Here is a 25,162-nt window from a genome sequence, read left to right on the forward strand (position 1 = left end):
TACTTTTTGTGCATCTGTTTTAGACTCTCCCTGCATATTTTGTATAGTTTATGACTGTAGAGAATCAGGTATTTCATCTGTTTTTCTTTCCCCTTGGACACAGGGTTCCACCAGGTCTGTTCGACCAGGTCTGTGAGCATTTAAAAAACGAAAAATTCTCTGGATTCAACTGAGTTAGAAGTCCTGACTCCTGTACCATATTGACATTTGATTTTTTTGTATTTTGCACTCAAAACAAGGATGGCAGGCTTGTTGCTTCTCACAGGACTGATAGTCATTGCAGCTTGCTCTCAAACTCTATCTGTAAGTACTCTGCACGTTACATCAGTTTTTCTATGGTTATGTGTATCAGGTGTTTTTTTAAAATCTTTGTTATTGTTCAAAAACATTCTGTACAGAATGGTCTAATCATCACTTTGAGTACATTTCGAAAGAGATGTTTTAGAGACACATGAATTTACTTTATTTGTGTGTAGCCTTTTGAAAGTTGAAGGACTTATTCCAATAAAAGTGATAAATAGAATGGTGTTACTTTTCACACTACAATGTACAAGCTCAATTTCTATTTAAATGCACGTCCTGTTTTTTTCCCATTAGGGATAGTTAACCATATCCTGACAATGGTAGATTTGATATCTTTGTGTTTGTCAGGGCGTCCTTGTTATTCTGAACCTGTGAAACACTTGACTGGCTGTAGGAGTAGCTTAAACATTTTGCAAATGTATGTTTTTGCTTGTTTGCAGGGAGTTAGAGAACAAAATAATACAGCTCACATGACACTAGAACCAGTAGTCGGTTAGCTTAGCTTAGCCTAAAGATTGAAAACAGCTGGAAACAGCTAGTCCAGCTTCGTCCACATTTCTATTTACATTTCTATTTAAATACTCACCGTGTTATTTTCCAATAGTGATACATGTAGTTAACCATATCCTGACAATGCTAGGCAGGGCCGGTTCTGACCAATTTGCTGCCCTAGGCGAGATTTTAGCTGGTTTTTATTTATCCCAATAAATGTAAAGGTGTGCCTTGGAAATATTTGTTTAAATAAATTGTAATCAAAACGTTTAAGACCCACTGAGATAACTTAGTGCTCTCTCTCTCTCTTGCTGCGGGCGCCTGATAAGCCAACATCCCCCACTTTCATCACTTACAGCGTCCATCGTACAGGGCGAATTAAACGTGTAACCGGGAATGTTGTTACATCTAGGCCGAAAATTAGGATGAGCGCAACCAATCAAAAATAGTTTTTTCCCCTCCCAGAGCTACCAGATCATGCGCCCTATAGGCGAGCGCTTATGCCAAAAACTGGCCCTGATGCTAGGTGTGATGTATTTGTGTTTTATTCAGGATGTTCTTGTTATTCTGAACCTGTGGAAAAACTTGACTGGTTGTAGGAGTAGCTTAACAATTTTGCAAATGTATTTGCTTGCTTGGAGTTAGAGGACAACATTAATACAGCTCACATGAAGCTAGAACCAGAAGTTGGTTAGCTTAGCTTAGATTGAAGAGTGGAATGAGCAGGAAACAGCTAGCCTGCTGTGGACCAAAGTTAACTAAAGTCAATTCGTCATTCAGGTCTGCACATTGTCTGGAGTTTCGCTTTCACACATATAGTTTGCGAGGGAAACTTCTGAAGCAATTGGAAACAGGACTCAGAGAGACACGAGGAGAGCTGGAGCTTTGATGGCAAACACTGACGGTTTATTTGTAGCTTCGGCTGGAGAATTCAACAGACCTGTCATGAGCCACGAGTTGACACAGGTTGATATGCCAAATCAATTCTGAAGAATTCTTCTGTAGTTCAAGGTTTTAACTAGTTCGGAGTGTAATAATCAACATTCTTTATCAGCAAGACTAAACTAATTGGGCCCTGAATCTAACTAGAGCTGTCGTCTATAGAAAATAATGTGTGCTAGGGAACCTACGTTCCAGAAAAGATGGGCCTCTAGATGTCCCTGAACAATACATTATCTCATGTCAGCTTGTGCTCGGTCATAAGCTGGCAACAACAATGCGCCCAAGCTGCCCCTCCTCAAGAGAGATAGCAGCAATACCCAAGGCCGTAGACCTATGCCATGGGAAAAGAGACAGTGAAAGGAGAAAATGATGAACTGTTTCAAAGGTTGAATACCTAAGCAAATTATTCCCTAACATAGTTCACAACATTAAATTGTCTGTAGCACAAGCCTTCTGCTTTCCTGGAAACACGGTCTTTGGTTTAGAATAGGAGTACGGATAAAGTGTACAGGAAGCATCCTTTGGTCGTAAGCATCCTAGTCCCTAGTCCCTAGTACTTTAATTTCTCTAAAGACTGCGACTTCTGGTCTTACATACCGAAGTTACGGAATCTTGCCAACTCTCCGGTTAGATATTTTCGTTGCCGTCTTCATATTTATGACCCTTCTTTTTCACGCTCAGATGTTTGTTTTCTTCTATTTCTTCTTGGTGACTGCCATGGTAGAAATGTCATCACCAACATTTTCTCCATTTAATGGGCTCAAACGGACATCACACAGTATTTATACTATAAAGATGGTATTAAAAAAAGGTCTGTTTGATGTCCGGTCCAAATGATTCGGACATTTGCGTTTTAACAAACATCTTCTCTGTGTAATATCTTCATAATTTCAGGGTTGTAGTGCATATAGGAAAAGGTCTAAAATCTGCCAGCCGAGCAGCTCTTAAACTCACAAATAAACAAGTTATTTTGTCGTCACTGAAAGTCACTGCTACCAACAAAGACTCTGACGCATAATGTTAACACTTTGGTTTTCGTACAGACTTAAATAACTTACATTATTGAAAGGATAGCTGTCTGGCTAACTAAGCTAACTAACTGCCACTGTAACTTTTTTTTCACTGGCAATATTTAAGTGTGACGTCAATCGTTTTAAGAAATAATAATATTTCCCAAAATGGACCAACATTTTTGAAAGTTTATGTTCTAGGGCTGGACCCGGTTTGGGTAAGAGTGCTGGGGTTCACTTTAGTGTTATTAACATGACATGCTTGCTGCTCTAAGGGTAATATATATATATATACATGTACAGCTTTTATTATATGCTGATTGATAGCTTACAACAGCTGACTTGCTGTATATCCAAATTCGATTTTTAACAAGTGAAGATATCCAACTTTCAACAAAAAAACAACAGTATTTTACAGATCAAATAATGGTTACTTGATTTAGACAAGCAGAAAGTAGAAAAAGTTATGTTTCACTCTTTGACTTATGAGTATTTTATCTAAGAGTTAGGCAATGAATATTGAAGACCTTCACAAATGAAGCGATACAAATGTGTGTGTAGGCGTCAGACAGTTGCCGTGAGGAGGAGGCTCGTCTGCGGGAACAAGAGAAGCTTCTGAAGGGCCAACTTCAGACACAGGAAACCCTCCTACACCGACTGCAACTGCTGAACCAGCCTGGCAAAGAGGACAAAGCCAGACCGGACCATTGCCTAGACACCGAGTACACAGGTCAGGGCCACAGCATCAGGACTGGAAAACATAATTTGATAAATTAAATTATCTCGTTTCAGGTCTCACATTGCAGAAACAGGACTCACTTGATGTAACAAAAACTGAGTGCATATTTCTGTTTTTCTGTGTGCGTGTCAGACTGCTCCCAGCTCTTTAGTTCTGGCTGCGAATCCAGTGGTTTCTACTCCATCAAACCCCATGGCAGCCCTTTCCCTTTCAGAGTCTACTGTGACATGAGTGATGGAGGGGGTTGGACCGTCATTCAGCGACGGATCAATGGAACAGAGAGTTTTAACAGGTGTGTCTGAAACCTGTTAGTCTACAATAATGAAATCACAGGAAAGTATATCTATCTATGTATCTATATGTCGATATATCTGTCTATCAGATCGTGGGCAGAGTATAAGGATGGTTTTGGAGACAAGGATGCAGAGTTTTGGCTCGGAAATGATAACCTGCATTACATTACCGCACAAGGTAAATTACACTTCTTAAAAGCATTAAGATGTTTGAAGATTGAAGGCAATAACAATGAAAAAAATCATTAGTGTTGTGCAGATGGGATATGTTTTTTTTTTATAATCGTTTGTCTGTTACAGGAAATTATTCACTGAGGATTAACCTGGGAGACTTTGATGGTAACCAGCGCTATGCAGAGTACAAGAACTTCCAAGTGGCCAATGAAAAGGTGTTGATTGAACACTAAACTTAGAGAGAAAGAATTATGTTAGAATATTTATATTTTTTGGGCAAAAAATCTGCAAATATTTGATACTGCTCAGGAAAGTTTACATCTCATGTATAGTTTCTACTTGATGCATCTAATCACATTGTTTTCATCTAGCTAAATAAAACAGTTTCCCTGTTTCTCCCTTACGTACAGGCTTAAAGGAATTGCCCACATTGCAATTCCTTAAGTTTCTCACTCATTTTGACTTTTATCAGCCCATAAATGGCCATAATGGGTTGTAATCAGTCCCATTATAATGCTTTAGATGGGGTCAACTGCACCTACCCGTACAATGTGAAACGGTTGCAGTTTTAAAACAATATTTCTTTGTTAGGTTTTGGAAAAAGGGAATTGTTTGGATGTACGCTTGTTTCGGAACTTAAGTTACAAACATAATCGAAGTAAATTGCGTTTGTGATGTAAGCTAACGTGAGTCTAAAGTGTTTTTTCCTAAAATGTCAATCTTTTTTTGTTATTCGCGAGTGGTCCAGCTATCTTCATATCTGTCTCTTTCTGCAGGATCACTATCGACTTGCCTTTGGGTCCTATGTAGGTACAGCTGGAGATGCTTTATCTGGAAGTTATCAGGTAGGCGCGTCAGAGTGGGCCAGTCACCAGGGTATCAAATTCAGCACCCACGACCAGGACAACGATAACTACAAAGGAAACTGCGCACAGGAAGACAATGGAGGCTGGTGGTTCAACAAGTACGGGATTAATGATATGATATACACATATGAAGCAAGCAAAGCAAATGTTTGTATGCCTCATATTGCTATCGCAGGTTTACATTTTTGTTTATGAATTAGCGTGTAAGACACGCCAGAAAGGAAGAAGGAAATACTTCTGTGTAAATACCAATGCTTCTTTACGGGATTTCGCGCCATTATCTGGTTCAAATGTTTTTATTAAGAAGCATACATATATACAGCCATAGTATATATTTCTGTGCGGTGGATTTCAGCCCATTATCAACCACATAGAAACATAGGCTGTTGAATCTAAATTGCTACCAAGCCAGACATCTAATCTTTGAAATCTGTTGGGCTAATGGGGGCTTATGCTATTGGTAACCTGTTTCGAAGTACAACAGATAGCTGGAATCAAGTTACAAAAAATCTAGTCAACTTGCTCGGTTACTTTCCTTAAAGAAGGTCCTTTTTTGTACCGTCTGTACAATATGAGGCATCATGTATTACTCCATTTCTGATTCAACAACGTCCGGGAAATCAGAAAGATCTCAACGGTCATAGGCGTACCGTGTGTGTGCAACACAAAGAATTGCAAATGTACTTAGTTTGTGTCAGAGTGTGAAAATGCAAATTTTTCAATTTACACAAATTCATATCATTGCATTGACTGCTTTGGCACGTAATGACAGAGCGCAAGGACCTCACTTTACGCTTGATGTTAAAACACCATAACAGTCATTCAATACAAAAATATACATATTTCCTCTGCATTTATCAATCCCTAGGTGTCACTCAGCCCATCTTAATGGAATGTACTACCCCAACGGGCACTACAGTGCTTTGACAGACAACGGTGTAGTTTGGTACACTTGGAGAGGATGGTGGTACTCCCTGAAGACAAGCTCCATGAAACTGAGACCCATGGACTTCAAAATGGATCCCATTGACGACCCCAATGCTGTACATCACAGACCAACTTCCTAAATAAGACATGTGGAGATATAAAGTCTACATGGCTTGATTATTTTTGGAGCGAAGCAAACCTCTCAAATCCGTACTTAACAATCCCACTGACACCTTTAACAAATATGCTTCCTGGTTTATCTGGATGGAGTCGAGTAGCTGTAACTAAAAGAGTAAATGTAGAACCACAGATTAAATTACACACATTTCTGAAATGGTTTAAATGAAACATTGTGCTAACAATATTCTAACATCTTTATAGAAAATATTTGCTCATATCACGACATACTTGTAAGATGACTTGTGAAACCGTGTGCCTGTTTTAGAGACATGAATGTTGTAAGGGGGAAGTAACTTGCACACACAGCTGTCTGTTTTGCAGGATAAAAGGGAAATTGAGGCAGAATGATTGGACTGAAGGCAAGTGAAAGCAGCCATTATCATGTCATTGAAAAAGGCTGTAACAAGAACTTAAGTGTTCTCTTTATACAGCAATATATGATAATAGGAGCAGCAAATTGGCCCAAATGTTATGATACATAAGTTGTTCACACAAAAAGAATGCTATTATATGAATGAAAGCAAAGAACGGTAGACATAACGTACTGTATTGTTATTTTTCACGATGTTACAGGTAAAGCTATCTTTTAGAATTGCAGTATACATTGTGCTTGTTATCAAACAATGTTGATTGTGAACATACATCCAGCTATATCCAAACCATTTGCATTTTTACCATATTTCACATAATAAAACCAATAAACACATCGTTTTGTCCAGTGAATTATCGCAAATGCTTGCATGAGCACCTTGAAGAATTGACATAACAATGTCAAGAATAACTATTACTCACCATTAATTATAATGTTTTGTGTACTTTATGTATTGCATATTATGTGTTACCATTTAGGAAAGCTGAAATGGAGACTGGATAAAATGCTCAAATTATTTAGGATTTGGGGAGAACAAAATCTTCTTAATGAAAATAAAAGCCTAATTTTACCATAAACAATTAGTTGGGCTGATTTATGCCACAATGACAATTCCTGTCAAATTCCTGTAAAAAAAGGGTTAAGAATATGTTAATGGTCTTTTGATATCTTTCAATTGTGTAGAAAGCAAAGTCATGCAATTTGTTGAAATAATAATTTTATGACTTATTGTTTAATCCATTCATTCATTTGATTATAAAACAATAGAATAGTATTGCGGTAGTATTCTTGGCAGTTAACCAGTAAACAGTTTCTTTAACATTTCATATGAATCCTTTGTCTGGCCTTTAAATTCTGTGAACATTAGGTAATACTTCAAAGGGCTTTTTGCCAATATTTTTATCTTTAATTTTTTCATTGTTTTACAAAATAGAGATAGGTAAATACAGTAATGTTTTATTGATGTCCAGAGAATTACTGCTCAATATGTGTGAAACAACCTGAGGTGAATATGTCTGAATAATACGTATTCATTACTGTGAAAAACAATATTTTAAAATTCAAGAAACATTGAAACAAAAAAACTATTTAATAAATGTTAGACAGCAATTTAATCTAATGCCTGCCAGAAAAAAAATCGAATAACCAGGCTTGTTGATCCTTTATCTCGTCGTACGCTTCATTATTATACCTGGTTGCCCAGTCGGTGGGTTATATTTCAAGTACAGCACAGCAAGCGTTTAATTAGATCCCCGCCCTTCAATTCGGGCTGTCCTGTTTTGTAAACAGGCGCACCGTCCTTGGTTAACACACGCGCTGATTGGCTGACACTCTTTCACATTCGAGAGATTGTCAGTCAGTCAGTCAGATCGAAGAGAATAACAGTTGCTTGTTTTTATCTGTTGGGAATTTTGAACCTGGCACATTTTGTCATTGTAACACTTTTTGCCATTGCAAACCTTCCCATTCATCATATTACAGAGAGGACAACCAGAATGTAATGTTGTTATTGCACACCTTTTGCCACGATAGGTAAGTACGCTAACATTAGCTGATGTTCAATTGGTTATTTAGCAAGCGAGCTAGGTAGCTAGCGTTCGATATCAAGTCAAACCGCACAGCAGTTTTAGAATATTCACTGCTTCTTACTTGTATTTTATATATCGTTCTGTTTTAAAGCATGTAACAGTAACTTATGTTGCCTTCTTAGTTCAGCTTACTGCTAGCTCAGTTGGTTAGCTACAGTCACTAAGCTACCCTTGCACCTATTTGTCTCCAAGGTGACGGTGGATGTTGCTGCTATCACCCCGGGTCTCCTCCTCCTCCGCCTGCTTTTTTCCGGCTCCCGTCGCCCGGTGCCCTGTTCTTCTGCCCAGGGTACCGTGTTGTGGATGACAGGGCTCCGTGCCTGTGCTGGTGCCGATGCTAGAAGCGTGGAAAACATAACGGCGTGGGTCGGAGAGGAGATGTCAGAGCGGGGATGCCTCGTCTTGGACACAGTGTTGTAGTCGAGGGAGATCTTGACTGTATACCTACCTCTCTGACTTCGCGTATAGACTCCAACTTTTCAGCCTCGCTAGCAGTGACACATATATGGATGGTGGGGTCGCAGCATGCCCACCCCCTCAACTACCATTACACCACTGGCTGGAGGGAGTAGCAGCACCGGAGAAGGGGAAGAGGGGCCCATGTCGGCCGCCCTCACCTCTTCTTCTCTCGGCTCCTCTTTCCGGTTCGTCCCGGCATTCTGCCTGGGCGTGGTGGCGGCGGTAGTGTTTCAACTGGCATGGGGAGGCCTGTCTCTCACCTCCTTCTTCCTCAAGTTGTTCATCTATGTGTCCTTCGCCCTGCTGTGCTTCCTGGCTGGGAGTTTTGTTCTGCTGGTCAGGAAGAGTCCTCTCAAAGTCAGCTGCTTCAACAGGAGCAGGAGGCAGTCTGCTGCACGGCTGGAGTTCTTCGACAAGCTGATGGTAAGAGCCTGGCAGTCTACACCCATTCATTAAACTGTTAATAATGCACTCTTTCTCGATTAGGCTCAGTCTTATATCATTAGTCACAGATTCATAGGCTTTATTGGCGCACAATAGCCACCAGCCTCCTCTGACACTAAAACATACAATATACTTTAAACACACACAAAAAGACACAACATAGTGCAAATGACACAATGCTCGAATAAGTGTACTATACAATAAGATAAAACAGAATACAAACAAATATGAGTTAGAATTAAATACTGCTTATTGTAATAGTTAATCAAATGTGGACTGTAAACAGATATTAGCATTATTAATTCTAACCAAATGCTGGAATCCATTGATGGATGGAAAACTGTCAATCTCCAAAGCAGTAATTGCAATTTTGATGTAATGCTTTTCAACCATCGATTTAGAGTGTTATTCGAAGTCATAAAAGAGACAATTTAATTTACAACTTTAATTACAACCATTCAACTTTTATCATTGACTATTCAAATGCAATTACAGCCATCTCTACTTCCATTGTGACATGTTATTATTGTTGTTTCTGGAAGTTATCATACATAGAATTCCAGATATATAACATTCAATTAAGACTGGTAAAAAAAAAAGTATTGACAATCTTAGCCTCAAAATGGTACTAGATTGAATGTAATAACAGATATCAAGAAGTGCATTTCAGATAATTAAATTACAATTTTAACTTAATATCTCACTAGTACAAATGATGACTTGGATATCTTAATTTCCTTTGATAACTTTACATTTTACAACAGCCCTTGTAGTTATCGTTAATATTCTAATTATGTATCAGAAATGCACATGTTTATATGAAATGGGACAGGACATTTCCACCAGTCACAACCCTTGTCATGTCAACAAAGTATCTTTATTTAAAAACATCCCGACAGGTTAAAGTAACCTGTTGACGTGTCAAAATGACATTTCCACAGGGGAAACACAATTGCTCCTAATTATAAAGGTCAAATAGGTCGCCACATTACAAATATTACTAGTCAAATACAATTACAGAGATCTAGTATTTCACATTTTTTTAACAAAATTATAACTAGTGGAGAAATCATTTTGTAATAGTAGCAACTATGTTTGAGATATCTTTAATTTATTTTGTTATATCAGATATCATAATATGGAATTGTAAATATCTTCAATGGCGTAGATACATAATCTGAAATGAAGCTAACTTGGTTAACTTAATGTTCAAAAGGCAATTGTTAGTCTGAAACTCAAATCTAATTTCCTCTAGTCACAACCCTTTTTCAACATGTTGAAATTCAATTGTCGATATCCTTCATTTGTTATTCTTACCAATACAAAAGAAAGCTCCTAATATCTTTAAGTGAATTAAAGATATCAGTAAATCACTTTTCATTAGTTATGTCATTCTAAATGGGAAAATATTTGTAACCTGTAAAAATAGTTTTCCAGCTATCTTTTATTAACATACCGACATGTTAAAATAACCTTTTGATCTTTAATTGCATTTAACATATCTAAAATACAATTGCAAATACTGAAGATGTAATCTATACCAGGGGTTCCCAACCTTTATTGTGACATTAAAAAAAAAATCGCGGACCGGTTGTCAATTTGAACTGATTTTAATATTTACTCACCAGCAGCAGCAACAGAGGCTAATTGTATGTAACAGCCTGAACAAATACTAGAACAATCCAAAACATATTAACAACGTTTAAAAAAGAACCGGTGTCGTTTTTTGGGAAAACCAAAAAACCGACGGTATTCAGTTTTTAAACCAAAACGGGAAAACAGATAAATCAACGTTTTTGGTTGTATGATTTACGGATAATCCAGGTGTGTGTGTGTGTGTGTGTGTGTGTGTGTGTGTGTGTGTGTGTGTGTGTGTGTGTGTGTGTGTGTGTGTGTGTGTGTGTGTGTGTGTGTGTGTGTGTGTGTGTGTGTGTGTGGTGTGTGTGTGTGTGTGTGTGTGTGTGTGTGTGTGTGTGTGTGTGTGTGTGTGTGTGTGTGTGTGTGTGTGTGTGTGTGTGTGGGTGTGTGTGTGTGTTGTGTGTGTGTGTGTGTGGTTGTGTGTGTGTGTGTGTGGTGTGTGTGTGTGTGTGTGTGTGATGTGGGTGTGTGTGTGTGTTGTTGGTGTTGTGTGGTGTGTTGTGTGTGTGTTGTGTTGTGTGTAGTGTGTGGTGCTGTGTGTGTGTGTGTGTGTGTGTGTGTCGTTGTGTGTGATGGTGTGTGTGTGGTGTGTGTGTGTGTGTGGGTGTGGGTGTGTGTGTGTGTGTTTGTGTAGTGTCGGTGTGTTGTGTTGTGTTGTGTGCTGGTGTGTGCTGTGTGTGTGTGGTGTGTGTGTGTGTGGTGTGGGTGTGTGTGTGTGGGGTGTGTGTGTGTAGTGTGTGTGTGTGTGTGTGTCGCGATTATGGCTTGTGACGATTATGAAAACAGCATAATTGACAAAATACGATTATTTTGCTGGGTGTGCTTTCGCCCCTCCCTAAAAGCCCACTCAGCCACGTGGGAGTGACATGTGTTGTGAGTGTTCAGTCGCGGGGAGATTCCCAGTCGATCGCGAGATGTGTCTAAAAATAGAACAACAATATTCTGTTTTATCGTTAATGTCCTATAACATAATCTTCCTGTGCCAGAATAATGCACTTGAACGCATCAAAGCTTTGTGATTGGCCGGCGTGGCTGGTGGGCAGTGGGCAGTGCAGTGACAGTCCGCACACACACAAGACCGCAATTATGGCAGTAGCAAAAAAGCCCAAAATATATAATTTTCACTCCAAGTGGGAGGATGATTATTTTTGTATCTATTCCAATTCAAAGTCCATCTGTCTCATCTGCAATGCGAGCGTGGCTTTATCGAAGAAGGGTCATTTAGGAGCGGCATTTCAAAACAGTGCACAAACGCTACGAGACGGAATTCCCTCCTAATTCTGCCCTACGCTCCAAAAGGGGAGGGGCCTGAAAGGACTGCTAAATGCACAGCAGTCCATTTTCACCAGGCCCAACAACAAGAGCAAGGCTGCTACCATAGCATCTTATCGTGTCAGTCACGTTCTTGCGAAACACATGAAGTCTTTCAAAGACGGCGAAGTTGTGAAAGAAGCATTCCTGGAGGCTGCGACGCGCTTTTTGGGGACAGTAAAAATAACAGTAGCATTTCAACAGGTTTTTGATATAATAAAAACTCAAGTTAGATACCGTTATTAATCAGCTGTAAGTTTTAGTTTGTTTGAACTTATTCATCATAATTATTGTACAAAATGGTATAAGAATGCAAACTTAAATTGATTATAGTCTATCATCAATTCAGGTTAAGAAACTAGTGTTGCTGGCATCCTATTTTAAGGCATTTATTTTTATAATCTACTAAAATGCAACAAAAAATGGGTTTGATTCTATTAATGTTGTCTTTTTTATTGCACTGTTGCTGCAGCAGATTACTGTGTAGCTTCAGATCTGAGTTGTCTTATTAGTAAGCCTAATTTATACTTTTGTAGCAACACTATTTTTATATAATGGCAAAGAAAGGGTTCTTCAGAGTCTTTTCTTTTTTTCCTGTGTCATATGTGGCAGCACTGCCACAAGTTCCTCTTCAGAGAGGGTCTTCAGTACAGGTGGCAATATTGTCACCTGCCTGCGCTCATCTCTGAAACTAGACCATGTAAACAGGCTGGTGTTTCTTGCAAAAAATCTTTAAGAGATGACACGAGCAGCCCTACCAGCATTTGCCATGGTGGCCTAAACATTTTTATTTGGTCTTTAATTGTAGTTCAACATTTATTTCCTGTTACTTCTGGACCATGACGGTTGGCCAGCCTTCAACGTTTAACTGAGTGGAATATGTTGAATATGTTTTACCAAAATGTTGGCTATATGTTAAGGAGTTTTCAGTAGGTTGTGACAGTGCACTGCAACATATTTGATTTCATTTATTTTGGTCTAATTTATTTTTATTGATCATATTAATAATATATGTTTAGTATGGTTTTGGAAGTGCGCTCCAACATATTTGTTGATCTTGTTTATTGGTAAAATATTATTTGTTTTAAAGTTCAATAAATGGTCAATGAATAATCGTCCACATAATCGTGATATCAATTATTGACCAAATAATCGTGATTATTATTTTTGCCGTGTGTGTGTGTGTGTGTGTGTGTGTGTGTGTGTGTGTGTGTGTGTGTGTGTGTGTGTGTGTGTGTGTGTGTGTGTGTGTGTGTGTGTGTGTGTGTGTGTGTGTGTGTGTGTGTGTGTGTGTGTGTGTGTGTGTGTGTGTGTCTGTGTGTGTGTGTGTGTGTGTGTGTGTGTGTGTGTGTGTGTGTGTGTGTGTGTGTGTGTGTGTGTGTGTGTGTGTGTGTGTGTGTGTGTGTGTGTGTGTGTGTGTGTGTGTGTGTGTGTGTGTGTGTGTGTGTGTGTGTGTGTGTGTGTGTGTGTGTGTGTGTGTGTGTATAGAGGTATGTGTGGTTAACACGTAGCGGCCTGCAGTCACTCTTAAGCTGTTCTGATGAAGGTAAACACAGCGAAGGTGGTGCGTAAAAAGGCACAGCTCTCGGCGCGCTGGTGCTGCACTTCTCAGAGGCGGAGTTCCACGTCCCGCTGCCTCCTGATGCTGCAGCCATTTCATGAAGCGAAGGAGGTTTTCCTTCTATAAAACAGCTGCGGGCAGCAGATACCGTGAGAGTCCCGGACATGAATTCATAGATCAAGGCAGACTGGTTTACTCTCCTGTTTTGCCAATCCGGTGCTTAAACAAAGGCAAGGCAAGTTTATTTATATAGCACTTTTCAACACAAAGCAATTCAAAGTGCTTTACAAAAAAATGAAAGACATTAAGAAAATGGCATTTAAAATCAGTCATTAAAAAGAAAAGCTAATAAAATAAACATATAGTTCTACACCCCTGGCCGACATAATCCTTAAAATGAAGTCTGAGTTTGAAATATATCTCAAATAATGTATGCACTGCCATTTCCCCACATAAACATAACAGTCTGCAATGAAACGGTTGTCTCCTGTGCGCTCCTCTTCCTACTTGGCGCACCGGTAACTTTCTCGTGCGCACGAGAGGCTGAGACCTTATCTGAGCCGCTGAATCCCTCGGAACATCATAAAAGCCATTTTCAACGGTTTTCTGGTGAAAGATTAACCAGGCTACTGGATGAAATAATATGACTGGTATAGGTGCGAACATTAAACACTTTTTGAAAAAAATATTATGATAAAATATTTATAATTCTGCAAATATTACGATAAACTCACAGCAATTTCGCAGCCCTGCAGTAACACCTTACTTATTTACTGTCATTAGTATAGATCAGGGGTTCCCAACCCCCGGTCCGCGGACCGGTACCGGGCCGCGGACCGGGGGTTGGGAACCCCTGATCTATACTAATGACAGTACATAAGTACATACCCAATATTAGTAGGTCATTTTGACTACGTATACAAAATGTAATTGTTGATATCGGAATTTGGAAATCACATTTTTCACTAGTCACAACCCTCTTTCCTCATTTATTATATTGTACAATACATATATGTAATAATTCTTCTAACAAATGAAAAAGGACTAACTATGACTATTTGTAGTGTTATTTCATAATGTCAAACACATTTTGTCTTGTCAAAATGGTTTTACAGCCATCTTTCATTAACATTCCTACATGTCAAAATGACCTTTTGATGTGTCGAAATGACATTTCCACTAGTGAAAACAAAATTGCTGCTAATTATAATGTTCCAAGGGTTCGCCAGACTTCTGCATCTAACCTTTACTTCAGTTACAGACACAGGTTGATATTTTGCTTTAATTTTTGCTCTCAAAGATTCATCCTTTCCCCGCTCGATTACACCCCTCCTCCTCCTCCTCCTCCTCTTCCCATCTTTCCGCCTCTCATCTTCTCTCTTCCCTTTGGATCCTCACTGTGTTCTTCTATAATAAATGAGATGGAGTCATGCATGCTGCTGGATTTAGACACACTTTAACACACACACACACACACACACACACACACACACACACACACACACACACACACACACACACACACACACACAGGCTGATTTTTATTCTGCTGTTGTGTCCTTGCTGCTTGCTGGTTGGTGGCTCGCCTTAATGGCAGCCACAACCCAGCGGCTGCCTTTCAGTTTCGATTAGTTATTGATGTTGACAGCGGAGGAGTATTGTCACAAGCATTCGCCTGGTCCACATGTTGTATACACTAGGGCTGCTCAATTAATCGTATTTTAATCGCAATTACGATTTTGGCTTTCAAAGATTATGGAAACAACATAATCGAAATAAAACGATAATTCTTTATTTTTTTAATTTAATGACATTTTTCAATTAAATAATTGTTTTTGTTGGTTTTTCAGTTGAATTATACTTAAAGTTCAGGGTAATCAACTGTTAAAAACATACTTTTCAATAACTGGATGTTTTCAAAGTAAATGGATAATCGTGACCCAATTATTGACCCAAATAATCGAGATTATGATTTTTGCCATAATCGAGCAGCCCTAGTATACACTGTGATACATTTTGGCTGCCTACCTTCTTTTTTTAGAATTTTAAGGCTTTTAGAGTCGTGCAGTGATGACGTATTTTTGTAAGCGATAACGGTTAGCGTCGCAAGCACTTCCTTGACAAAAAGCAATGGTATTTTTCCGTTGGATCTTGGAATATTGCAGAAAATGGGCTCAGACACATTTTGTTCTGCAGGATAATGTCCACATTTGGATCCACTTTGTGATTTTGTAAAAGTAAATAAAAATGCTAACGTTAGGCTAAAACAGAACTACACGGTCACATGGCTTCAGTTCACCACCGCTAAGCTAAAGGCGGCTAATGTTCTTAGCCACTTGTTAGCAACTGTTGTTTTTATGACACATAGAATCTGATATTCACGAAGAGGTTACATACTGACGTATTTTATGTCGTAGAACAAAATGTTAAAATCTCTTTTCTGTTAACCAAAGATCTTATTTCAGGCATCTTACCAAAAACACCTTAAAAAAAACGTTGACTTCTAAACAAGAGAACTGCAAGTGCTAAAAAATGTTATCCTATCTTTTACTTGCTGTGTTTTATGCCTTTTATTCTACATTTTATAGTTGTAGTGTGTACTGTATGTAAAGCACGTTGTACATTCGTGTTGAGAAGGGTGCTATATAAATAAAGTTTTACTTACTTACTAAAATGCTAACTCATTTCCTTAGTTTAAGGACTCATTCCTGCACCACTCTATTAGACACACAGCTGTCCATCTCCTCTTTCTCCTTTGCCCAATATTTCCTTTTTGTCCCTGCTTTAGTCAACTTCTGTGATATGATAATTGATGTGATCTTGTTGTATTTCAGGCCCGTTTTTTGGTGCCGGTTCAGGAGTCCAGCCAAAGCAGGAGGGTGGTGGTGTCACACAATGTGGACAAAGCCCTGAAGGAAGGTAATTCATCACTTTAAAGATATTTTTCTTATGTGTTTTATGACCATTTTATGGCCATGTTAATGCAAATGCAGTTGAACATTTGTCATGAGATTTTTACCAGGGCTACAGGTTTTAAATCATTGTATAAAAGTATTCTGTGGACACTAAAGAAACAATTGAAACATAAAAACATCTACTGCACATCTTTCCAAAAAAAAGGAAATCATTTGCAACATTCTCCTTTTAACTGAATTGACCTGAACAAAGATGCACCAATAAAAAAAGTAAAAGAATGATATAAGTTATATTTGAAAGTGCAGTTTTTTCCTGTTTATTTTTTTCTAAACTGAGTCCAGCAACAGGAGTAGAGTGCAACAGCTGGGCGTAAAAAAGTAGGTCTTAACTCTAACGTCGGGCTTAGCTACGTCCGACTTAGTGATTTGAATTCACACCAAGTGCTCCAAGCCTGACTAGTCACGGTCGTGGCTGCGCCTAGTCTTAAGATGCGCGTCCACGTCGTCAACACGTGTGAAACAGTAATTGTTGCCAAGCAGCACACGTAATCAGCACCTGCAAGGTTGGGGAGAGCGCAGTGTTTCTGTCTGATCCATGCTGGAGTTGAGGGGAGATCTCCTCGATAAATTCTAAAAGGGCTTGTCTGCCGAAACGAAACCTCTATCAGCTCACTGTCCGAATAGATGTCCAGTGGGTTTGTTCGATCACGGACGACTCTCGTCTTAATGCCCTTTCGTTGTTAAACCTGTAAACAAGACGCACTGCCATCGTTATTTTCCTTCTTGCCTGTTTTACGTTACTATGGATATTAGTCTGTCGTTCCGATTTACGCCTGTTCCATACTAGGCGTAAAAGTTACACCCAGGCGCAACGTATACAGGGCTTACTGTAAATCTAAGTGGTGCACTAGGCATAACTTTAGTTTTGTCTTAACCTTTGGTTCTACGTCGGATATAGAGTTACACCCAGTCTTACGCCCAGCTGGTGCACTCCACTCCTGACGATTTGAGATCACTTGAGAAATCAAACTTTAAGTAAAATTACATGTACTGCTCACACTTAAAAAAAAAAAAAACCTTTATATGTTCTTGTGTACAAGGTTTAATGTTTTAATTTAGGTCTTTCGAAACCCACTTCTTCTATGCTGTCTATTACACTGTTGTTCCTTTCTATCATTTTGATAGAATTAAAGAAATACAAAAATGTTTAGGGCTGCAGGAAATTAGGAGAATATGCTAAATGGGCTAAAGTTGTTGACATCTGCATTTACACAACTACTAGTGTTAAATAAACATTTGTGCAGCTTTAGTAAACTTCTCAAACACAATAGTATGCTTTTTGAATAATAAAAACAATTAAAGGGAATTGTTTACAACATTCTTTTATTGACAAAATTAAACCTTGAACTGAATACACACAACACCAATACAAAATACATCTATTAATCTGTCAATTAACAAAAAGCACATGAAATGCATGAATTGATATGTGAGTGTAGCACTTAAATGAATTCAAAAAGGAAGAAGTTGAATAAATAAACATTTATGCGATAACACAAGATTAATACAAATACAAACAAAGATACAATCCAGATATTCTAACCAAAATAAAAATCAAATGGTGTTTTTGTTTTTCTATTTTCCTCAAAAACCAGTCTTGCTTTCAAAGTGTCTTAGCTGACTTTCATGAAAAGTTTGTGAAACTGTTGGAGACTCTTAACTTCTATTTTTTGGGAAAACTGCTGACGGATTGAGCTCTGTTTGTGTCAGTCATCCCTCTCATAGTGGATTACAACTGTTCAATGTCCTGGTCAATGTACACACTCACTCACTCACTCACTCACTCACTCACTCACTCACTCACTCACTCTGTCTGGCTGCCAAGTGACAGATGGTTCCAGGATTTACACCCAGGGTGTGTAATTACATGTGCTCCTCCCGTGTGTTTTATAAAGGTCTTTGTTTGTAGTGTGGTGCCAGTTTATCATGATATTATTAGGTACATTGCATTTAGCTGACGCTTTTATCCAAAGCGACTTACAATAAGTGCATTCGACCAACAAAATACAAACTTAAAGAAAACAGAATCATATAAGTACATCAGGTTTCATAGAGCAAAAACATTTCAAGTGCTACTCAACTGGCTTTAGGTAAGCCAGTCCTTTATTAGTATATAAGTGCTTTGTTAATAGTTCTATTGCTCGAAGTGGAGTCGAAAGAGATGAGTTTTCAGTCTGCGCCGGAAGGTGTGTAAGCTTTCTGCTGTCCTGATTTCAATGGGGAGCTCATTCCACCATTTTGGAGCCAGGATAGCAAACCCACGTGTTTTTGCTGATGGGAACTTGGGTCCCCCTCGCAGTGCGGGTGCAGCAAGCCGTTTGGTTGATGCAGAGCGGAGTGCACGTGCTGGGGTGTACAGTTTAACCATGTCCTGGATGTAGGAAGGGCCAGATCCATTCGCAGCATGGTACGCAAGTACCATTGTCTTGAAGTGGATTCTAGCAGTTACCGGAAGCCAGTGAAGGGAGCGGAGGAGCGGCGTGGTGTGGGAGAATTTAGGAAGGTTGAAGACCAGACGAGCCGCTGCATTCTGGATGAGCTGCAGAGGTCGGATGGCACATGCAGGTAGACCAGCCAGGAGGGAGTTGCAGTAGTCTAGGCGTGAGATGACGAGAGCCTGGACCAGAACCTGTGTCGCTTTCTGGGTCAGCTGGGGACGTATCTTCCTGATGTTGTAAAGCGTGTATCTGCAGCAGCGGGTTGTAGCAGCTATGTTTGCAGTGAAGGACAGGTTGTTATCTAGGGTCACACCCAGATTCCTTGCAGTCTGAGTCGGGGAAACAACAGAGGTGCCAATGTTGATTGTTAGGTCAAGAGTGGGACAATCTTTTCCCGGAAGGATAAGCAGTTCAGTCTTGTCAAGGTTGAGCTTGAGGTGATGAGCAGACATCCACTGAGAGATGTCAGCTAGACAAGCAGAGATGCGTGCGACGACCTTGGTCTCTGAGCGGGGAAAGGACAGAATTAATTGGGTGTCGTCAGCGTAGCAGTGGTATGAAAAACCATGCGGGCTAATGACAGATCCGAGCGAGTTTGTGTACAAGGAGAAGAGGAGGGGACCAAGAACAGAGCCCTGAGGGATCCCTGTAGTTAATTGACAAGGGTCTGACTCCGACCCTCTCCAAGTAACCCTGTAGGTACGGTCTTTGAGGTATGAGGTGATGAGGGAAAGTGCAGAGCCTGAAACTCCAAGTTCTTGGAGAGTGCGAAGGAGGATCTGATGATTCACCGTGTCGAATGCAGCAGACAGGTCCAAAAGGATAGTGACAGAGGAGAGGGAAGCTGCTTTAGCAGTGTGCAGTTCCTCAGTGACAGCAAGGAGGGCAGTTTCTGTGGAGTGACCTGCCTTGAAACCAGACTGGTGCGGATCCAGAAGGTTGTTCTGATGGAGATAACAGGAGAGTTGTTTAAAGACAGCGCAGCGCGTTCAAGTGTTTTAGACAGGAACGGGAGGAGAGAGACAGGCCTGTAGTTTATAACATCAGACGGGTTGAGAGTGGGTTTCTTTAGGAGAGGGTTTACTCTTGCCTCCTTGAGACTGTTTGGAAAGTGACCAGAAGTTAGAGAAGTTTTGATGAAATGGGAGAGAAACGGTAGAATATCAGGAGCGATAGTCTGAAGGAGGTTTGAAGGGATAGGGTCCAGACGACAGGTGGTAGGGCAGGCAGAGGTAATGAGGGTAAGAACCTCACTTGGAGAGAGAGGGGAAAAGGAGGTCAGTGTGTTGGTGGAAGGAAGGTCTGGTGACCCAGCGGTGAGTAAAGGTGAGTCAGAAAAAGAAGAGCGAATATCATCAACCTTTTTTTCAAAGTGGTTAACAAAGTCGCTTGACAGAAGGGAGGAGGGGGAAGGGGCTTTGGGGGGGTCCAGGAGGGAGGAGAAGATGGAAAATAGTTTTTTGGGATTGGAATAGGAAGATTGGATCTTATCTTGAAAGAAAGTGCTTTTTGCCTGAGAGATCGAAGCAGAGAAAGAGGAGAGGAGAGCCTGATAGGTTAGGAGGTCGTCTTGGTGTTTGGATTTCCACTGTTTCCGCTCTGCTGCCCGAAGGACGGTTCTATTAGCACGCAGTGCGTCATTTAGCCAGGGAGCAGGAGGGGACTGACGAGCCTGCCGAGATGTGAGAGGACAGAGAGAGTCCAGAGAGGATGAGAGAGTAGAGAGGAGAGTTTCTGCAGCAGAGTTTGGAAGTAGGAGTTGGAACGAGTCAGAGGAAGGGAGGGCTGAGAGCACCGATGAGGCAAAGGTAGAGGGGGAGAGGGAACGAAGGTTACGGCGGACAGGTGCAGGATGAGAAGAGATTAGTTCGTTATGTTTGGAAAGGGGTAGAGAGAATGAAATGAAGAAGTGATCGGATGTGTGGAGTGGGTTTACAGAGAGGTTAGAAGTAGTGCAGTTCCTTGAGAATATGAGATCAAGGACATTGCCAGCTTTATGAGTTGGTGGGGATGGAGACAGTGAGAAAGCAAAGGCGGTTAACAGAGATGTTAGTTCTTCTATCTTCCCTTTCTGGAGGTTGAAGTCTCCGAGAAGTACAGCGGGAGGGCCTGTTTCAGGGATGTGTGAGAGGAGATTATCTAATTCCTCCAAGAAGTCCCCCAAGGCGCCTGGTGGACGGTAGAGAACAACAATGGTTAATTGTATAGGATGGGTTACTGTGACGGCATGGAATTCAAAGGTGGAAGGAGTGAAGTTAGGTAGCTTGAAGAGGGAAAAGCTCCATTTGGGAGAGAGCAGGAGACCAGTGCCACCTCCTCTGCCAGTGGGTCTGGGTGTATGGGAGAAGGAATATGCTGTGGAGAGAGCTGCTGGGGTGGATGTGTTGGATGGAGTAATCCACGTCTCAGTGAGAGCAAGGAAATCCAGAGACTGCAGGGAAGCGTAGCCAGAGATGAAGTCAGCCTTAGGAACAGCTGACTGGCAGTTCCACAGGCCGCCTGAAACTAGATGTTGGATGTCAGTGGAGCATGTGGGATAGACGAGAGCAGGCCGGTTATATCGATTAGGAGATACACGGGGCCAGTGATAATTGCGAGAATACACATGAACAGGAATGGAGAAAATACACATGATTATAGCATGAGGGGCTAAACAACCAAATAAAATAAAACACCAGCGATACTTAGTTTAGGTTCACAGACAACACCTGCTGTTTCAATTATTGTGATAAACCGATTAGATCGGTGCTCTATATATGTATTTACATCAAGCACCCTTGTTCATGGCATTAGCTTAGCAGAAGACCTATCATAAGGCTTGTTTGATGATGGCAACAATTATAACAATGATTATTTTGGTCAATATTTAGATGAGGTTTATTTACATGTTTGAACACTTCCAAAATGAATACCTCAGAGCAACATTTAAATTCAAACTTTATTTATAAAGCCCATTATGACAAAATGCATTTGTCTCAAAGGGCTTTACAGATCAACAAACATGATTGTCAATTTAAAAAGATAAGAAGGAATATATAATTCAAAAAACAAATGAAATGGAGTAAAATAAGCAGCTGTATCTCTGAAGAACACTGTTCTCTAGTTAACAATTACATGTGCTCATTAGTAACAGAGATTAGAAAGTGAGAAAATAGTGAAAGATGTCCGTCTTTTAAAGATATTGAGTTTATTATCATATTAAACAAAGAAAAGAAGGACATCTCCATGAATGAGAGGCTGGAAACAGTTTTTTGTTCCCTTTTTTTTTTAATGAAAATGTAGATAAACAATGAATCAATCATGAAAATAGTGTGATTATCTTTCTGCCGATAGACTTATCTATTAGTAGACTTATAGTGGGGGTAGATTTGCTCATCTACCAGTCAGAGGGTCATTGGTTCTATCCCACCCCCTGCAGTTAACATGTCTAATGGCGCGTTTCCACTGCAGGACCTAGCACGGCTTAGTATGGTATGGTTAGGCCTTGGTAGGCCATGCTCACTTTATGCTGCGTTTCCATTACAATTTACCAACTGGGGTAGTAACTATAGTAACGCAGTGTAGGCGGGGCGATCGGCTGTTCGACGGGCGGAGCGACGCTGCGTAAAAAAACAAAACATCAGCCGTTAGCTGTTAGCACTCAGAGCTCACAGCTCCTCATATCTGTTCAGAAACTAGACAAAAGATACAAAAGTACAAACCAAAGACTGTCTGTGTCATGGCGTATACAGTCGCTGGTTTATTTATGTCTGTAGGCCGTTGTTGTGAGTGTGGACGGAGCATATACAACGTTAGCTTAGCCTGATCGATCCAATCTCCATTCAGAAAACACGCATTTTAAAAGGTTTTTCGCCTGCCGTCTTTTCTGCAGACCGGTATCAGTATGTTGTTACTTCGGCATCATTTTGAAACGTGTATTACAATTAAAATATGTTCATTTTGTTGTAGTTGTAGCCCCCTTGCCAGCGATTCTCTCTGACCAGCAGTCGAGAGTGTTTACGTCACTAGTTTAGCAAATTCAGCCCAGTTGTTGGCCTGGTAAGAACCTCGAACGACACCCTCTATCCTTAGACCCTCACATCGTACAAGGAAAAACTTCCGGAGAAAAACCCACAGTTTAGAGGGAAAAAATGGGAGAAACCTCAGGGAGCGCAACAGAGGAGGGATCCCTCTCCCAGGACGGACAGACGTGCACTAGATGCCGTGTGTAAATCGAAGAGATAATACATTTTACAGCATAGGTAGTCCAAATGTTAGGAAATGCATGTGTCTGTAATAAGAAGATGAATCTACGAAGATGTCAACTATAATCCTGTGGGAGCCTTCAGGGAGGCAGCATGACGAGACCCAGGCAGGACCGCAGAGACAGGTTTAGCCACGATCCGAAGTCCACGACTTAATCCAGAACTCAGGATAGAGGATCCAGGACCACAGCAAGAAGATCAGCCTCGACTCCGGATCCCGGCGTAGATATAGACACAAAACAAGAACAAATTTGGCTGGGTTAATCGGAACAAGAGAATACACAGACAGACGGAAGAACAAGCACTCCCTTAGAATAAGTTGAGGGCAAAGGGTAGCAAGTAAGAGAGTAAGAAACATAGGTGAAGAGGCACACTCAGGGAACAAAGTCCCCACTGGAGCCTTAGTTGGAAATTGATGAGAGATAGGGAGGCACGCTGTGTCTACGAATTGTAACACTCCCCGGCCTGTCTAAGCCACTCTACAAACCGTTTCCTTCTAATAAAACTCAAGAGGTTAGAGAGGGAAAAGGTCTTGGGTAAATCTCTAGCGACCCCGCAGCCCAAGCTACGAGTGAAAGAACTAAACTTACATGAAACTGCCGTTGGGTTGCAACCTGTTAAACCCCATCCCTGTTTTTCAGGTCTCAAAATGACATTTCCAAAACAAATGACCATAACTACACTTCTGAAAGGGGACAATTAATAATCTTTTTTCTCAAAGTAATGATAAACCTGTGAGTTGGATGTAGAAGAGTCAGAATCAATATAGATGTTTTTTATTTTAAAGAAAATTCAGATTGAACATAGTAAAAAACTGTAAATTATAGTGTCCGTCCAAAAATTATGTTTTACTTATAGTGAAAACCACCCTTGAATGATCGGATGGTAGACAAAAAGCTTTAGGAATCCAAAGTACAACATATAATAAGTACCCTGTATCACGATTGATGCAAAACAAGTGACATTTGACCTTTTTAGAGAGGTTTAGCAAAACAAACTCAACCTCTGGGGTGATTTAGGTGGAAATGGACGTTTTTGCCATTTCTCTGGAACCCATTGGTCGATTTTGGTGATTGACATCTCTTTTCAACCGTTAGAGCCAATAGAATCAAAGGAGAATTTCCACATACACACCAACGTTACCAAAAAAAAGTGGGGGCTATGCGCATGCAGTTTTGCCCAGAGCGAAAGCTGTCTCACGCTCTGAAATCTGAAAACGGAAAAGTAGGTTTATTGCTTATGGATTATCAGAAGTCATTTCAAAGTGACACAGACACATTGGATTAACCTATGGATTAACCTTCAGCAGCGTTTTTATCGTTTTAATGCCATTGAAGACAACTTTTGATCAGACAACAACAGAGGTAAGACCTATTGCCGTTTTGGCTACCTAGCGCCACGTGTTGTGATGTCTGTTTTTGTTTATAAAGTCGCGACTTCTTATCACGGAGTGATGTTATAGATACCTATCGATTCTGTGTACTATCACGATGCTAATCGATGGGTTGGATTTGCAGTTACGATAAGTAATAATGTGTTCTAAGCTCCGTTAGCATTTTTTCGCTCGTGGCTAATTAAAAAAAAGATCAGTTAGATGAGTTTCATGGATATGAAACATTCATAGTTTATTAAATATTAAGAAGCCCTCAGACGCTGTTTCCTGCAGATGATGCGTTTTTCCCCCAGGTGGTGGGGGGATGGTGTTCAACAGGTTAAAGTCAAGCTTCAGTTTAAGATTCACCCTGTAATAGATGTGAAACATGTGATGGAGCATTACTAACCTGCAGTGGCGGATTTAGGATTTAGGAGATCCGGGGCTTAGCCCAGGAGTTGTTGAGCGGGGGGGTTGGTGCAGGGGTAATCATCTGCAAGTGCTATTTTTGGGGGGCGGACCGAACATCCTTTAGGTTTCTTTTTTTTAAATATTGAAGTTAAAAGCATCAATCTGGTGCACTTTGAGAGCAAAATTAAACCTACCTTAACAATACCTTAAAGCGGACAAAAGGCCCTGGAGAACACTTATTCATTAACACCCTTTTAATGAAGCAAACTAATGCCTTAACACACTCAAATACAGTCAGCAGCTGGTTGAAGTCACTTCAGATCACTGATCCAGGGAATGCCTCACATCCACTGAAAGAAGAAAATATAAAACAAAATTAAGATTAACCATATAATTAATATGTAAAATAAAATGCATCTTATTC

At 40.2% G+C, this 25,162-nt stretch overlaps 2 protein-coding genes across 3 annotated transcripts in view; both read left to right on the forward strand.

Annotated features, from left to right (window-relative positions):
• The first annotated feature begins 175 nt into the window (after positions 1–175).
• Positions 176–6,614, forward strand: fgl1 (fibrinogen-like 1). Its single transcript, XM_034217419.1, has 7 exons — positions 176–303; positions 3,309–3,477; positions 3,619–3,778; positions 3,869–3,957; positions 4,080–4,168; positions 4,730–4,917; positions 5,688–6,614. Exons 1-7 carry the CDS (start codon positions 241–243, stop codon positions 5,884–5,886), a joined length of 957 nt encoding a protein of 318 aa, XP_034073310.1. The 5' UTR covers positions 176–240; the 3' UTR covers positions 5,887–6,614.
• Positions 6,615–7,647: 1,033 nt separating this feature from the next.
• The window catches only part of snx25 (sorting nexin 25), an 80,241-nt gene continuing 62,726 nt past the window's right edge, over positions 7,648–25,162 (forward strand). For both annotated transcript variants that reach the window (XM_034217417.1, XM_034217418.1), the window contains exons 1-3: positions 7,648–7,829; positions 8,078–8,767; positions 16,133–16,217. In XM_034217417.1, coding sequence (XP_034073308.1) covers positions 8,411–8,767; positions 16,133–16,217 — 442 coding nt within the window. In that variant the 5' untranslated portion in view covers positions 7,648–7,829; positions 8,078–8,410. The remainder of the gene's footprint in view (positions 7,830–8,077; positions 8,768–16,132; positions 16,218–25,162) is intronic.

Source organism: Gymnodraco acuticeps, unplaced genomic scaffold (genome assembly GCF_902827175.1).
Source record: "Gymnodraco acuticeps unplaced genomic scaffold, fGymAcu1.1, whole genome shotgun sequence".
Lineage (NCBI taxonomy): Eukaryota > Metazoa > Chordata > Actinopteri > Perciformes > Bathydraconidae > Gymnodraco > Gymnodraco acuticeps.